Here is an 18,131-nt window from a genome sequence, read left to right as displayed (position 1 = left end):
CAGAATTTCATTACAAAGACTGAGAAGATAGAAAAGCCTAAATGATGGCATAATAGACTCTGAAAACTATAATAGAGTGTCAAGAAGCCAAAATAAAGGGAAAATATGATGAAGTAAAGAGCTGAACAGAAGACTTCAAAGGGCAGCTTGTGTAGACAAAGTGTTGTAATAGACCGTGAAAAAAGCTGGAATTGGTGAATAAAAATGGGGAGAATTAACTCTACATTTCCCAACGTGAGAGAATTGAAAACAAAGTTAAACACTGAATTGTAATGTTGAAAGATGCTATGGGCAATACATTGAATGATCCTCTATGTTAGCAATCATAGTCTGAGCAGGAAAAATTATGGGAAATATATTTGGGTACAAAAATAATGAGTCTTGATTTTTTAAAATTCTCTTAAGAAAGAAAAACAATGAATGAGATCCATTCCAAGAAATATTGTCATGAAAAAGAAATTCTTTAAATGGACTCTTGTGTAGAGAAAGATTTCAATTACGCAGAAAAAGTAAGCATATTTTTCTAGCTGCCCTGAATTGGTCTGTGACTTCCAGAGACACCATATGTATTAGGATGTGATCCTTGGGATTCATGGGATTTTCTGGAGGACTTTTTGGAGTTAGGATCTAGGCCTTTCTTTCTAGTCCCTTTTAGTCTGAAAGCTCTGCTGAAACACATTGAGTGCCCTAGCAACACCCAGGTCTCCACTGGCAGATGGGTAGTGGCTTTGTTTGCGGTGTTTTGGGCTGAGTCTCCAACCCGAGTTTCCCAAATAAAAGATAAGAATTCACCCTGAGACACCACTGTCTCCAAGACAAAATCGTAGCAATATCTGTTGAAAGTATCATTTTATTATAAACAGTATAAACACTTCCTAAAGGCATTTGACTGTGTGGATCATAACAAACTGTGGCTGACTCTGAGAAGAATGGGAATCCCAGAACATTTAATTGTGCTAATGCGAAACCTATACTTGGACCAAGAGGCAGTAGTCAGAGCAGAGCAGGGTACCACTGCATGGTTCAAAATTGGGAAGAGTGTGCGCCAGGGATGCATCCTGTCTCCATACCTTTTCAACATGTTTGCAGAGCAGATTATCCGAGAGGATGGGCTCTTTGAGGAGAATTGTGGCAACAGGATTGGTGGAAGATCTATTAACAATCTGCGTTATGCAGATGACACAACCCTGCTTGCTGAAACTCAGGAGGACCTCATATACTTGCTGCAAAGGGTCAAGTTCTGCAGCCTTCAGTATGGACTGAGGCTCAATGTCAAGAAGATAAAGATTCTCACCGCTGGTCCAATTGGCAGCGTCAGGATGGATGATGAAGAGATTGAGATTGTTCACAGCTTCCGTTTGCTCAGCTCCACAGTCAACACTCTTGGCACCAGCAGTCAGGAAATCAAAAAGCGTATCGCGATGGGAAAGTCTGCTGTTAGGGACCTCTCTAAAGTACTCAGGAGCAACAGTGTCTCTCTGGAGACTAAGGTGCGCCTGATACAGGCCATGGTATTTGCAATTGCTTGTTATGCATCAGAGAGTTGGACAATAACTAGGGAGGACAGAAGGAGAGTGGATGCTTTTGAGCTGTGGCGCTGGAGAAGAGTACTGAATGTACCATGGACTGCCAGGAAAACAAACAGATTCATCTTGGAGAGGATTAAACCAAGCTACTCCTTGGAGGCAAGGATTCTGGGGCTTCGTCTGACATACTTTGGACATGTTGCCAGGAGGGACAGGTCCTTGGAGAGGGACATCATGCTTGGGAGGGTGGAGGGACGGCGCAGGAGGGGAAGACCCTCTATGAGATGGATCGATTCGGTGACTGGGGTAATCGGGATGGGTGTGTCAGAGGCAGTGCGGTTGGCGCAGGATAGAGCAGGGTTTGGGGCTGTTGTGCATAGGGTCGCTATGAGTCGCAAACGACTCGACGGCACATAACAACAACAACAACTATACATTTCCAAAGTTATTAACTTATTCTTCGCCTACATTTTTATGAACAGGATCTTTTCACTCTATGATCTTTCTTTCAATGACCATTTACACATTCAATAAGTATTTTCTGATCTCTCTTCCAAGTGCTGGGCCTGTGAAAAGTGCCGGCAAAATTCTCCAAGGACCACAGTCTAGTAGATTGTCTCCTTTATTTTGAATGTCTCTCTTAAGCAAAGATATTTCTGCTTATGAGATTCATTCTCTGGTATGTAAGCCTTTCTAAAATAGTCAATACATTAAAGGCAAATTGGACAGTTAAAAGACTTGTCTAGACAAAATAAAGTAATTCTTTCCATGCTAAGTTACCAAACGATTTTTTAAACTTTATTTTATTAATTTTAATTAACATTTACAGAGATTTTGGATTTCCATTCATTCATTGTTGCACTTTTCTCCCTGCCCACCCTTCCCCTCCAGTTCACTTTTCTCTTTTCTCTTTATTTTTCTTTTAAACTAATAAGTAGCCATAGATTATTTTGGCAATCATTTTAGTTCTTTACTTTCTTATAATTTAATTACTTTAAATATTCTAACAAAAAAATATCTTCTATAAATATGCCAAAATATTTGTATTTTATTACAACCATTTAATCATTGGTAAAGGGAAAAAATTAAAATAATCCATAGGTTAAATCAATCCTCCTCTTCAGTGAGTCATGGCCTCCTAGCCTCAGTGATAGGAAATTTCCTATACTGTCTGTGTGTAAAAGGGCATGATCACCCAGATCTTCTTGTTAAGAAAGTCAAATTATAACTATCTTGGCAATCAGTCTGTAATATATATTACAGACCTGTCCCCTTATAATCTTTTTTCATGTATTACCATGTATTCTATGAAAATCCCTTTTTCATACTATTTTATAGTTTCCATAAAGATCTTTATTAAATGTATAAACTTGATTTATCTTACTCCTTTGCAAAGTACCTTTATAAATACTTATGATATTTAATAAATATCATAACTCTTTTGATACACTGTGCATCTCATTTCTGTATAGGAAATATTACTCTAAACACTTAAGAATTAGGTGATAGTTCCCCAAAAATTCACTCCTAAATCCACTGCCCTCCAATCTATTCTGACTCGTAGTGAACTGTCATCATGAGTCACCAAGGCTGTCAATTCTTATAGGGGAAAACTGACCATCCTTCTCCCTTGAGGATTCTGTGGATTTAAAATGGCACTGTCAACCCGAAGTTAGATGAGTCTAATCCACCAGCTTCTCCTTGAGAGAAAGATGGGAAATTTCTTCTTACATTCATTGTTGTTGTTATGTATCATCATGTCAGAATAGACCCATAGCTAATGCTCCAGTAGGTTTTCAGAGGCAGCAAATCAAAGGAGGAGATTGTGCACCTTTCTCCCACTGAGCAGTTGATGGATTGAAATTCTGTACTTTTCAGCCTCTAATACCTCACTGAATGGTCAGTTTTGATCCAATTCTGATTCAACAGCATTTAACAATAGCCTTAGAGTTAGGAGTCCAACATGTAAAGTGATACATCACAAGAACTTCTTAATTGATCCTTAGAGATACAAAATGTCATTTCTTCAAAATCCTTCACTGTGGTTCCAGCCACACAGAGCCATATAGATAAAACATATTCAAAGATAACTTACTTGCTTGTTCACAGAACTAAATTTTCTCCTGATATTTGCCTGTGTCCCCCAACTCCAACCCCAATATCACTGAAAGTATTTTTTTCAAATACTACCTGAGATTTAAGTAACAATTTTTGAAAAGACATTTAACACCACACTAAAGAGTTTGTTCGCAAGATACGAAGGACATAATTGCTCCACCTGCTGTATTCATATTGCGTGGGTCCATTGAAAAAGTAGATATAACCTGGGGAAAAAAGTCAAAGAAAATTTTAATATTTAAAGAGAATAAAGTTATTTTACCTAGCATTAAGATTAATTCCACTTTGGGTTTTTCTTAGAATTTTAGCCTTTGTCTTTTTAATCTTTCTTGATGTTTCAAGTTGTACTTAGTTTAAAAAATATTTAAATGTTCCCCTGTTCCCTAAATTTTCACCAAGAAATAATTGCTATGTGCCATGAGTTCTAGTTTTGACGCTTCAATTACTAAATTCAGTAAATTTTACTACTGACTAGACATAATGTTTCTTTTCATAACATAGGAAATTATTATGTAATTATGATAGGTGTAGGTCTTTTTTAACCCAAGTATGCACAGCCAACTTTGTTCTACAAGCAATGGAGACTTCACGCAGGTTTTTAAAAGAATGTCTTTTTTTCTCTTTAAAGTTTTATTACATATACATGGTAGAAAATGGAAAAGCAGAGAAGACACAGCACAGTCACCCACACTCATCCTGACGATTAGTTTATGTCCTTTTACCTCTATGTACATACACACACAACCAAGCATGTGTTTTTGCATGGTTGAGATCAAGCAATATGAATTCAGCTTTTTATACATCCCAAATATTTATGAATTCAAAGTCTCAAAGCCATGACATAATCAAGAATACACTATACTGACTCAATCAGGAAGGAAATAAAAGCAGTCAGTCATTCTTGAGGACAAACATTTCATAAAGAAAAAAAATGATGCACATCTCTAGTTAAAGATATTGTCAGAGCTGCAATTAAAATACTGCATTCCTTTAATGTGCAATTTAAAATAAAATATAAAGCAATAGAATATAATGCTTCTAAAATAGTATGAGATCTCTATTAAAATTTAACAGTGTATTCCTACAATACAGATAAGACATGTGCGCATATATAACGGTTACTATTAAAATGTAAACATGAACACACATGCCTCCTCTTACATGTCTTTCTGCCCCTTGCAGCCAACTAATCAACCTGGATGGACACTGCTGAGGGGTGTCCAAGATGCTTTCTTATTATAGCAAAGATCTTTACAAATTGCTTAACTCATTAGAAATGCTTTCTGTCACACATTGTCCAGGTATAGGAGTTGATACATAAATTAATCCTCCCTCCCTTCATTTCCAATTTGAATTCCGTCAATAATCTTTGTCGGTTAATGTCTATAAGCAAAATTCAAAGTTATACTTAAGTTATTGCAGTCTTTCATTCATAACAACTAGTAATCTTTAAGTCAAATTCTTATTTATTCTGAGTATGCTGGGTTTTGTTTGCTATTTGTGTAATAATCATGTATGAATTAGACTTAAACTGGCTATAGTCATTATGCTTTATGTAGAAATCTTTCATTAGAGAATGTATTTGAGGGGCTACAAACATTGTAAATGACTCATTATAAAAGAAAAATTTTAAAGAAGAACAAAACTAGTCACTTTAGAATAATGAATGTCCTTAATTCGTACATATCAATCTGATTCACTCACAGCTCACCACACACTATGTCAAAGTTTTTCAAGAGACAAGGGGTGGGACTGAAGGTCAAATTAATAAAAGTAGTTTTATTGCATGGTGTACTATCCAACATTAGTGTTCATTAAGTGGAATTTGAACTAGATGAAGCCTATAATTTAATATTAGTACCAGAAATCACTTAGCATGTTTGTACTATTCTTCTCTCTGCATAAATCTCACATTCTCTGTAAAAGTTACTCAATGTTTTTATGACAATAAATGGAAATAACTAGGTGTCTGTCTTTTGTGTGTGTGTTTAAAAAGCCCTCTGTTAAGATCAATGCAATGAAACTAGTTACCGTTTTTCTTGAAGACAGCATCTACTTTAGAACCAATTCCTGGGAATTCCTCTTGTATTAGTTTGGGATAATCTTTATCCATAACATGGTTGATTTCATCATAGCTATTTATTAAAAAAAAATTCTTGATTAAGTTATTTTACTTACAAACATCTTTAGAAATGATACAGTGAGTATTATAGTACCTTTCAAAATTAGCTGGTTTTTTTCAAATGTAGCTTTGGTATAGTTGTTATTTGTTGACTTGTCCCACAACTATATTTGTTAAGTTAGGTACAGGTTAATTTTCCATTTTATAAATTAGGTACCTATTGTAAATGATGGCATTTAAAAAGTGTTTTCAGTGTGAAATAGGCTTACATTTTTTAAAACAATTTTCTATTGATCACCCACTACATGGAAGGCAGCTTGCTAGATTCATAAATGGATATGACATTCCTTAGGTTTAATTCCTGTACTTAAATTATTGAGGCTGTATGGTGATGCTAAAGGGAATATTCCATATTCTCCCACTGACTGCCCTACACACTGGCCAACCAAAGACATTCCTAAAATAACTCAAAAAGAACAGTGCTCATAGTGATGAATGTATTTTATATTCTTGAGTTGTTTTCCAAAAAGTAAAAGATACTAATAATTACTACAAAGAAGACAAAGACATGATACACATAACTGTAAAATCGGACAATGAAAGTTAAATAACATGAAAGAGGAAACATGAAATATAGGGGAGGGGAGAAATAATCTTCTAGGCAACAAAAGTTTGCAAATACAAAGATATTTCAAGTAAAGTCTAAACAATTAGTACAATTTTAAAAGGCAGAGATATAGGAAAAGATGTTTCCAAGTAATAGGGAAAGCTTGGGGAGTTAAAGCACAAAGTATTTGAGATATAGTAAGCAATCTAATTTGATTAGGCCATTGAGTTCATATAAGGGTTTAGAGATCAGAAAAATAGTCTGACAGTAATGTTTATAATAACTAGTATCATTAGCAATAAGAAAAAGAAATAAAACTGCAATAAAAAAATTGCTAACCAGAAAGGTGGTTATGTGTGTGTGAGTCCAGGTGGAATAAAGTTTCATGTTAGGTATTTCACATTTTCAGTATCTTTGTGATATTTCTATATCCTCTTGGAGAAGGTACAACCAGAATGCTCCTTAGAGTTAAGAATGGGAAGGTTTCATCTCACATACTTTGAGCACATTGTACGGACAGGTTATTCCTAGGAAAGAGACATTATCATACTTGGAAATGCAGATGGCCAGCAAAGGAGAAGAAGATCTTCAGTGAAATGGATTGACGTAGTGACCACAGTAATGGGTCCAAGTGCATTGAAGATGATAAGGGTGGCTCAGGATTAGACAATAATAATATTCTGGCTCCATTTGCCCGTCAGAATGAGATTAATTTGACAAATTACTTGTCTATGATCACCCAACTCTATAGAAATGAAAGAACCAGTCAATCAGTCATTTTCTGTCTTTATTTTGACGTTCTTTTGACCAGAGAAGATGGAGCCACACGGTAGTCAAGAGAGGTTGACAAGAAAGAAAATACAGGAGCAATATTAGAAAGAACAAAGGTGACAAAATAAAAGAAATAGTTCGTCATGGTTGAGTCACAGCTAATAAGTAAGGATAAAAACAGCAGCTGAGAAGAGATATTGTTTATACTTATGTGTTTTCAGAACTTAAGATCCAAAATAGATGAATGGGGTCTCCTAAGAATCAAATCCCTATGCACATCAAAAACTTCTCCAACAGGGTAAAAAGGAAAGCCACAGACTGGTACAAAGTATTTGGTAATGACATATCAGATAAGGAACTTATATCCAGAATTTATAAAATAATTGAGCATCACAACAAGATAAAGGTAAATAATCCAATTGGAAAATGGGCACAGGATATGAACAGACACTTCACCAAGGAAGACATTCAGATGGTTAACAAGCACATGAAGAAATGTTCAAAATCCCTAACTCTAAGAGAAATGCAAATCAAAACAACTATGAGATATCATCTCACCCCAGTCAGAATAGCAAAATTTAACAGAACAGCAAGCAACAAATGCTGGTGAGGTTGTGGAGAAACTAGAACACTTATTCCCTGTTGGTGGGAGTGTAAAATGGTGCAACCCACTGTGGAAGGTGGTATGGTGCTTTCTCAAAAAAGTTGCAAATAGAGATACCATTTGGCCCAGCAAATCCACTACTGGGAATATACCCCAAAGAGACCATAACTGACATCCAAGCAGATATATGCACACCCATGTTTACCTTGGCTTTGTTCACAATAGCAAGGAGTTAGAAACACGTAAGTGCCCATCAATAAACGAATGGATAGAGAAGCTATGGTATATTCACACAATGGAATAGTATGCTGCACTGCAAAACAAGGAACTCATGCAATATTATTCAAAATGGGTGACCCTGGAGGACATTATGCTGAGTGAAGTATCTAAGTCACAAAAGGACAAATACTGCATGGTACCACTGTTATAAAATAGTACTGACATCGGGGGTGGGAGGAGACTGAGAAAGATGGGTTCAATAATGTAAATCATGAAACAGATAACGGAGAAAACTGTTTAAAAGGGATATGTGATTAGGTATTTTTGTCATGACAGGAGTCCAGAGTGAAGGCAGCATAGTGGAGTGGACCTGTTAGGAGGGATTATAAAACAATGAAAGAATTTTTCTTTTACTTTTCCAAGAGGGTAGTGTACTAGGGGCGAGGGTTGGGAGGGGAGAAAAGTGCAACAATGAATGAATAGAAACCCAAAGTCTCTTTAAATTTTCATTGATATTAATAATAAATTTAAAAAAAGAAAAAGGGGAAATAAAAAGAAAACTTAATATTAGTAAATCCCTGTCTAGAAAGCCATGTGAAGTAATTAAAATGGAAAATAAATAAATGACTGATTTGACATTTTGGATAAAGTATAAGGAAAATAGCTTAAAGCAGTGACAGAGAATTTATACATGCAAGGTTTGGGGAAACAAACTTTGCCCCTACATAAAATGTGGCTCAGTAAATATTATTACCATACCTCCAGACTTGGTTTTTAGAGAAAAAGAGAGTTTTGCCTCTATCTTCAAAGTGAAGAGCTGCGGTTATTTTCTTAACCCCTTTTGGAAATCCCAGTTCATGTATTTTTTTAGGATAACCTCTCAAAATATCATAACCATGAAGAGCCCAGAATTTTGTTCCTGAAAAAAAAAAGAAAGAATACTTTTATTCTCTGATATAATCTATTAGTGTTCATATATGTGGGTATTAAATAAAGAAAGATTGATCTATTTAGAAACAAAATATTTAGTGTTTGTGATTATCATTTTTGAGGAACATATAAAAATATGATCATTCTTCAAGCAGAAGTTAAATCTCTTTAAAGTACTGATAGAATTAGAAGCTTATTGGTACAGCCATTCAAATATTAATGAATATGGAAATTTATCATCTCTCTGTATTAAATTTGTAACTAATTTTAAAACATGAAAATGTATGCTTGAATAAATAGCATGGTTGTTGCTGTTGTATACCATCAGATCAGAACCAATCCATACTGATTCTCTGGAGAGTTTTCAGGGGCAACTAACCACACAGCAGGCAATTGCTCATCCTCCCATGGAGAAGCTGGTAGACTTGAACCATGTGTCTTTGAGATTTCAAGGAAGTTTCTTACCACTACGCTACCCAAGCTCCCCTAAATAGTATACATACTAGACACACTAAAATAGATTAGAACTAAAATTTTATACCAGTTAAAAATCTATTATATGTGTTTCTCTAAAAGTAACTTCATTATAGCATTAATATTCATAGACAAATAAATCTTAAAAAGTTAACATCAGCAGTAGGTTATATAGTCTTTATAAATTATAGTTGTGAAAACAGAGTAGCTATTTTAAAAGACTGTCATGTTTTATGTCAGGGAAACAAGTAAAATGTAAACCGTTTCTGCATTGAAAACAACCAAAGTGCCCATCAACAAACAAATGGATAGAGAAGCTGTGGTACATTCACATAATTGAATACTATGTAGCACTGAGAAACAAGGAACTCATAAAATAATATGCAAAATGGGTGACCCTGAGGGATATTATGCTGAGTGAAAAGTCACAAAAGGATAAATGCTGCATCATACCACTGTTATAAAATAGCACTGACATAGGGGTTGGAGAAAAACTAAAAAAAGAGGAGATAAATAAAGTACACTGCATTAAAACAGACGAGGGAAAGAACTGTTTAAAAGGAATATATGATTAGGTATTATTCGCATAACAATAGTCCAGAATAAGAGCGGCATAGTAAAATAGACTGGCAGGGGAGTAGGGTGGAATTGTGCAGCAATGAATGAATGGAAATCCAAGTTCTCTATAAACGTTGTTGAAATATCAATTAAAATTAAAAAATTAAGGTGTTTTTTGCACTATAAATATTGTTGTTGTTGTTGTTATGTGACGTCGAGTCGCTTGCGACTCATAGCAACCCTATGTACAACAGCCCTAAACTCTGCTCTGTCCTGTGCCAATCGCACTGTCTCCGACACTCCCATCCCGATTAACTCAGTCACTGAATCAATCCACCTCATAGAGGGCCTTCCCCTCCTGCGCCATTCCTCCACCTTCCCAAGCATGATGTCCTTCTTCATGGACGGTCTCTCCTCACAACATGTCCAAAGTATGTTAGACAGAGCCTCAGAATCCTTGCCTCCAAGGAGCCACCTGGTTTAACCCTTTCCAGAACGAATCTGTTTGTTTTCCTAGCAGTCCATGGTATTTTCAATACTCTTCTCCAGCACCACAGCTCAAAGGCATCAATTCTCCTTCTGTCCTCTTTGGTCATTGTCCAACTCTCTGATGCGTAACAAGTGATTGTGAAGACCATGGCCTGTATCAAACTCACCTTAGTCTCCAGAGAGACACCATTGCTCTTCAGTACTTTGAAGAGGTCCCTAACAGCAGACTTTCCCATGGCAATGCACCTTTTAATTTCCTGGCTACTGGTGCCAAGAGTGTTGACTGTGGAGCCAAGCAAACAACAAAACTATAAATATTACTATGTAAAAATATGTATTATATAAGTTGAAGGGCTAGAGGGGGGGAAAACTCCAATATTTCTTCTTTAGAAGAGTAGAATTAAGGCTAACTATTTTAATTTTGCAAAATGTGCATTGCTATAGTGTATGATAAACAATCTGAAAGGAACTAAGGGAAAAAATCGCATGGTTTACACGAAACAAAGTGATTATGATGGGTAATAATATAGAATTTTTACACATTAGATATAAGGACATTTGGTAGAATAGTTTCATGCACCTTCTGGTTTTTCTCTTTGTTATCCTTTTTTCTTAATCTTGATATATTTTTAGTACTCATGTATTAATGCTCTGGCAACATTAAGTTCTCCACTGCCAACCTGGAGATATGAGAAGCCTCACCTGTGAAAAGCTTACCTTTAAAGATGTAGATCACGTCATTATAAGGATTCTCATATGCAGCATCAATATAATTGGGAATTTCTGGCCAAAATGATTTTATTAAATGGAGCTCCGGCTCAATCAGCTGAGGATGCAGGCGCCAGAAGAATCTAACCAAAAGTAGAATACAAAGCTTAAGAGTTAAAACAAACAAAAAACCCAACCCACATATTTTTAGGTGGCTATTTCTACCTCTCTATCAATCTACACATCATTGCGGATTGTTGGATTGAGGGAGGATAAGGAAGAGTCCTATAATCTGTAAAGAGAAAAAAGGATCCACTGCCTTTAAGTGGCAGTTACAAGTTGTTACTATTCTAATTCTAGACTAAGACAGTAATGCTTAAAGCATCACAGAGAGTCTTTGTGAAGTTTCTAAGTCCTTTGAGGGTTGAAACTATGCTTTTTTCATTTTTGTCTGTCTTGCAAGTGGCAAGCAAGTTTACCGTTCCAGAGCTGTGTTGGGTCTGGAAATAAAATAGGAATTACAGAAATGATTCTTTCCCTGATTCATTTTTTTAAAAGTGCATTGTTAGAATATTCTTCATGGCTTAGAGAAACTGGCAGTGTTCCTTGTACCACAGGAGTGCAAAGTATTTAGAACTATATTATAAAAGATGAGAATGCTATCACATCACGTATCAGAAGGTAAGTACTTCATGAATAAATGAATGAAAGAATGTATCCCAAAAATGTAGAAATAAACTATTTCCTTTTCAGTACTTACAGTTCCAAGTTTACAAATGCATCCTCCTCCCAAATTCTTACATATGTATTCAGAAGCAAGATTTTCCATAGCAATAGAAGTTAAGGTGGCGTTGTGAGAAAGACTTTACAATTTGGTAATTAATTATAATATTTATCTGTCTCTTAATTTGAGTTTCTAGAGTTAATTGATTATTTCTTGGAAAGATATTTGCAAGCAAAGATGTGAAAAGAAGGGGCACATTGCCAAGATTATCCCCTGAAACAGAAAGTAATCCTTCACTTTTTATCTAAATATAGAAATTAATTGCTCAATATTCTATCCTTTTTATTGCTAAGATCATCTTCAGCAGTTTGGTGGAATGTTTTGACAATTTGTAGGCACTTTACAATGTCCATCACATTCAAGTGTTTGGAAAAAACCCCAAGTGTACCTGTCTTTAAAGATCATCATTTCTCCACGGAGAGTTGTAATGGCATCAAGTGATAAGGAAGGATCACAGTTGTTAGGTGTTTTAGGATGGTTAGGGTTGGGATCGTTTCCTGGACCTAAAGCAGTGAAAAAATTAAAAGAAGTTGCTGATAATGTGATCTCAGCATATCAGACAGATTCTACTAAAGAGAGCAGGAAAAGGTTCTCTGCAGAGAAAAAGTAAGACTTGAGGCTCCTACTTAATGGTACCTGCATCCTTCATCAAGGGTTACCAAGGTCTTACAGTGGAGATGTCTTTAAAACTCCTTGAGATTCATCTTAACTACAAACTTGAATTTTGGAAGTTTATGGCAGAATAGAGGACAAAAGTAAAAGATGTTGATAAAACCTTTTTCCATATTCTACAGAACTTGTTCATAAGATGTTGTTTATCTTCCTAGTCATTTCTGAAGTCTCCTCAACCCAGAGGAGCTTTCATCTCTGCCCTTTCTCTTAATTACCTTACTAGATGCAAATATTGGCTGACAATACTTCATCAGTTTGCTACAATGCCCTGCACTGCAGTCATAAACCAGACTTTCTGAAACTGACACATTACATGCTTTTAACTTTCTACCAGCTTAAAAAGTAAAGATGAGTGGGAGGGTGAGAGAAATTGAAAGAATCTGTTCTTGAAATCAATGTATTCAATTTTGTAAATAAATTAGTACTTTTTTAATAGTAAAAATGGAGTTACGAAATAGAACATATTTATTTTTTTCATCTAGTTCATATGTATTCTCTATGTCATTTATAATAGTTCCCTATCTAGTCCATATTGGTTCCTTGATCAAAACATTGTAGAAAGAACAAAAATTGTATATTAAATCATCAAATTCCCTCTGTAACCAGTAAATAAATATAAGCACCTATACTAGTTTCTGTATGGATAACTGAAGTGGCAGAAGTATACTTTCTGAGCTCTGTTCCAGCAGTTTTTACATCTATAGAGTTTACTGTAGCTTCAACCATGCATTATAGCTTCAACTCTGTTTATGGGAAACACACTTCCTTGTTTGAGCTGAGGCTATATTTCTTAAGTGTTATTGAAAATTCAGAGGGAAAAAAAAACAAAATACACCAACAGTCATTATAGATGTTGGCTAAAAATTGCCACAGATAATTTGAGCAGTTTCTACTGTAGCCAAATGGAATGTTTGAGAAAATACTTAGAATGTCTTAAAACTACTTAGGATCTCATGAATTTTGTAAAAAATCTATTTTTATTAACTCAATTCTAGGCCTTGTCACACATGTCATGTTCTAGAATGGGGTACATATAACTGCAGTTCATAATGGTTTCTTGGTTTTGCCATTTCTGAAAGAGATCATCAGCTCTCTCTTCTGGGGTACCTATGGGTAGATCTGTTGTTTTAGTAGAAACTGACCCTTAGCTGACCCTCCAATGGGTTTTCAGAGACAATCCATCACACGGGAGGAGATTGCCCATCCTTCTCCTGTGGAGCAGCTGGTGGTTTTGAACTGTGTGCCTTTTGGATTGTAATGTAATTTCTTACTATTAGGTCACCAGATCCCATTGGATGGATTTGAATTATCAGCTTTTAGGCTAGTAGTCCAGTGTTAAACCATTTGAACCACTCAGTGAAATTTGTTATGTGATTAGAGAAATACTATTTAAATATTTCTAGGCTTAATTTCCTCATGGATTAAATGGTGAGTAAAATAATTTTCTTTCTTATCTCAGAGGTGTTTCGAAGTATCAAAAGTACTTGCGACCCTCCATTGGGTTTCTGAGGCAGTTAAACAAATTTGAAGGGGAGTGTGGGCTTTCTTCCTAAGAGCCACTGGTGAATTCAAACTGGTGAAAAACCCAGCCATTTGAGTTAGCAGCAATATAAGAAATACAAGTAAAAGCAATGGTATTGTGCAAAACTCTTTTTAAATGGAATACTTTCTACTTGAATAGGTAAGTGTTTTGACTTAGAAAAAAATTAATCTAAGTATCAAAACTATGAAAATAAATTCACCTGTAACTTAGAATATAGACATGAGTATCTGTACATCTCTTAAATTGATAAACTAAGTTACCATAGAGAGACTGGATCCCTTGAACATCATCATAAGGAAGCAGAAACTCATTTTTGCTAATGTAGGTATAGCGGGGATACATGAGTGCCCCTGGGTCGGTGGAGTGCTGCAGACCTAGGGAGTGGCCAATTTCATGGGCAGCAACAAGGAACAAGTTGTAGTCTATTTAAAAAAAGAAAAAAAGAAAAGAACCAGTGAGACAGGGAAGGTACTCCAGTTAACTTTTCAATTAATGGAAAGAAAAACCATCTTCCTGATCTATTTAGTATGTCACACTTTCTCTTTATAGGCTCTCTTACTCATATTTCAATGTTAATATTTAATTGATTGAAGGAAGACTCCAAGAAGTGATGTAAATCTTTATAGATCATTTCAACGAAACTTATCACTATCAAGTGCACAGGAGGAGATTGCCCAGGTTTCTCCTTCAGAAACACTAGTAGATTTAGATCACCAAAGGGGCACGGTCTTCAAGTTAATCATGACACTTCCTATAAACTATGCCGCCAGAGCTTCCTTGCAAACTAATGCTTTCTTTAATTGTACCTGTCAATACAATGTGAATGTCAAGAGACAGCTCTAAAGTAATTAGGGCTGAGCTATGAAAACAGCAATTCTGATTTGCCCTTTACCATGAAGTTTCTATTAATTCTTATTTTCTGTTTGTTTTAATGAAGTCGTGGGGGCAAAAAATGAGAAACAGAGAACATTAGCTACAGTAGTACATAGTTAAGATTCTTCCTAGCATATTGTTCAAATAGGAGGCAATATCAAAATAAATGATGATCAAGTACAAAGGATGCACTAAATAGGGAACAAAAGTCATTTAGGTGATTTTTTTTCCCCTAGAGTCTAGAAAAAATAGAAACTCTGGCCATTACTGGCTAACTTTACTCTCAATGACTACTATGCTTTGAATTTACAGTGCCTCCGCTAGTTATGCGTCTGCCATTTTATAACTTCCTAATATTGGTAATTAAATTGGAGGAAAATATAAGAAACTATTAAAAGCAAAATAAAGTTAAAATACTAATAGAGATTGTCATACACGAATGTTCATAGCAGAGTTAGTCATCATCACAAGAACATTGGAAATGGAGCAAATGTTCAACCACAATTGAATGGATTGAGAAAGTATGGTACATTCACATGATGGAATACAATGCAGCATGCAGAAACAATGATTTTGAAACTCACTATCTAACTCGGGAGAGACTGGAGAGCATTACGTTGAGTGAACTAACTCAGTCCCATAAGAACAAATACTGTATAAGACCATTATTTTAGAAATAGAAAGATAACTGGTAAAACATGTATGAGGATCCAAAGTGGGGTAGGGACTAGCAGAGGAATGAAGGCAGGGAGGGTAATCACAGGGTCATACAACACGTTGAGTAAAGGGAGGGGCGGGTAAAGGAAATGGTAAAGACCTAGTCTGAAAAACCAATGTATACTAACTTTGTAGGTAAACCAGTATAAAATAAACAGTTTCTTGAAAAAACTAGAGATTGTTGTTACTTAGAAGTTATTGTTTTCAATTTGATTTCCAATAACTTTTGTTGAGGAAATGTACCCTATAGACAGAATCTGGAAGATCAAAACATATTAGAAAAGGAAAATTCAAGTATCTTCCATTAAAATACTTGATAAAAAACCTAGAAAGACTGCAGCCTATCTAGGAACTTAGGAAACCGGGAATGACAGGCAGCTCTACCAAGGTCCAGCTCCCACACATTTCATTGTATAACCAACTTATGTATTTGTGCAGACAAAAAAGTATATCAAACTTCAAATAATGTGAATTATATTTCTCCAATGAACAATACAAAACTTAATCCAGATTTCTTTGTGTATATTTTAGACATACTTGACACCTAGAATTTGGTCAAGTTTTACTTAAAACTGAGAGTTTAGAATTAAAACTAAGGCTTACTATGATTCTAGCTTAATAATTGTTACTAGTTGTGAGGTGCCAGCCAGTCAAGTATGGTTCATAGCGACTCTAAGAACAAAAAAATCTAAACCCTATTCTATCCTGCACCATCTTCACCTTCCTGACACACAGAGCCCATTGCAGCAATCATCATTTCAATCCACCTGGTTGTGGGTCTTCCTCTCCTTTGCCAACTCTCCACCCTTCCCGGCATCATGTCTTTCTCCAAGGAATAGCCCCTCCTAGCAACATGCCCAAAGTACATGAAGGGAAGCCTCATTATTCTTGCCTCCAAAGAACACTCCATCTACACCCTCTCCAAGTCGTATCTGTTTGTTCTCTTGGCCATTCATGGGATGTTCAGTGTTCTTCTCCAACATCACAGCTCAAAGGCATCAATTCTTTTTCTGTCATCCTTATTCATTGTCCAGCTCTCAGATGCAGAGCTAGTAATCAGAAAGACTATGGCCTGAATCAAATGCACCTTAGTCTTCAAACTGACATCATTATTCCTCAATAATTTGGAAAAGTCCTGAACTGCAGATTTTCCCTTATTACCAGACTGCTAGTACCAAGGATGTTAACTGTAGATCCAAGCAAGTTGAAGTTGTTGACAGTTACAATCTCCTCTCCATCCATCATGATGGATCTTTATAATATCGTTGTGAACTCTTCTTCCTAAAACTATACTCACCTATGAAATATTTAGAATATAAACAGGTAAACTTCTCATCTATCTCCAAATAGACAGTCAACTCAAAGCTCAAGAGCTGACACATTGATCATTCAAGGCACAGTTTTACTCTTTGGGAAAATAATTTTTCCTTAAATAAATTTTAAATATTTTCTATCTAGAATACCACTATCATTCAGATATGTGCACCAACAACCAGAGCCAAAGAAGAAGAAATAAATGATTTCTACCAACTTTTACAGTCGGAGATCGAGCGAACATGCAATCAAGATGCATTGATAATAATGGGTGACTGGAATGGAAACGTTGGGAACAGAAAAGAAGAATCAGTAGTTGGAAAACATGGACTTGGTGATAGAAATGGAGTTCGAGATAGAATGATTGAATTTTGCACAATCAATGACTTATTCATAACAAATACGTTTTATAAGAAACATATACACATGAATTTCACCTGATGGTATGCATAGGAATCAGATCTATTACATCTGCAGGAAAAAAACACCGGGGAAGCTCAATATCAGCTGTGAAAACTAGGCCAGGAGCTGCTTGTGGAACAGACCACCAACTAATCATATGCAAGTTCAAGTTGAAGCTGTGGAAAATTAAACCGAATCCACGGGAACCAAAATATGAATTTGAGTTCATCCCACCTGAATTTCAGAATCATCTCAGGAACAAGTTTGAGGCCTTGAACACTAATGAGTGAAGACCAGATGAGTTGTGGGAAGATGTCAAATGTATCATTCAGGAAGAGTGCAAACGGTCATTACAAACATAAGAGGAAAAAAAGACCAAAATGGATGTATGAAGAAACTCTGAAGATTGCACTGGAGTGCAGAGAAGCCAAAGCACAAGGAAGAATTCAAGATACTAAAGAGCTGAACAGAAGATTCCAAAAGGCATCATGGAATGACAAAGCGCAATATTACAATGAACTGTGCAAGGAGCTGGAAACGGAAAATCAAAATGGCCGAACTCCTTCAGCATTTCTTAAGCTAAAGGAACTGAAGAACAAATTCAAACCTTGAATTGCTATAATCAAGGATGCTTTAGGAAGAATATAAATGATCCAGGAAGTATTAAAAGAAGATCAAAATAATATAATGAGCCACTGTA

General features: G+C 35.7%; 1 protein-coding gene across 1 annotated transcript in view; it reads right to left on the bottom strand.

Moving 5' to 3' along the window:
- Positions 1-3,749: 3,749 nt before the first annotated feature.
- The window catches only part of MMP13 (matrix metallopeptidase 13 (collagenase 3)), an 18,625-nt gene continuing 4,243 nt past the window's right edge, over positions 3,750-18,131 (bottom strand). The window contains exons 5-10 of the mRNA XM_006887302.1: positions 14,386-14,547; positions 12,299-12,413; positions 11,136-11,269; positions 8,727-8,886; positions 5,676-5,779; positions 3,750-3,850 (exon numbers count right to left, since the gene is read on the bottom strand). Coding sequence (XP_006887364.1) covers positions 3,750-3,850; positions 5,676-5,779; positions 8,727-8,886; positions 11,136-11,269; positions 12,299-12,413; positions 14,386-14,547 — 776 coding nt within the window. The remainder of the gene's footprint in view (positions 3,851-5,675; positions 5,780-8,726; positions 8,887-11,135; positions 11,270-12,298; positions 12,414-14,385; positions 14,548-18,131) is intronic.

Source organism: Elephantulus edwardii, unplaced genomic scaffold (genome assembly GCF_000299155.1).
Source record: "Elephantulus edwardii isolate Elephantulus edwardi_28Jun2011 unplaced genomic scaffold, EleEdw1.0 scaffold00056, whole genome shotgun sequence".
NCBI lineage: Eukaryota > Metazoa > Chordata > Mammalia > Macroscelidea > Macroscelididae > Elephantulus > Elephantulus edwardii.
Note: the sequence above shows the minus strand (reverse complement) of the source record. Positions and strands in the feature narration are given on the sequence as shown.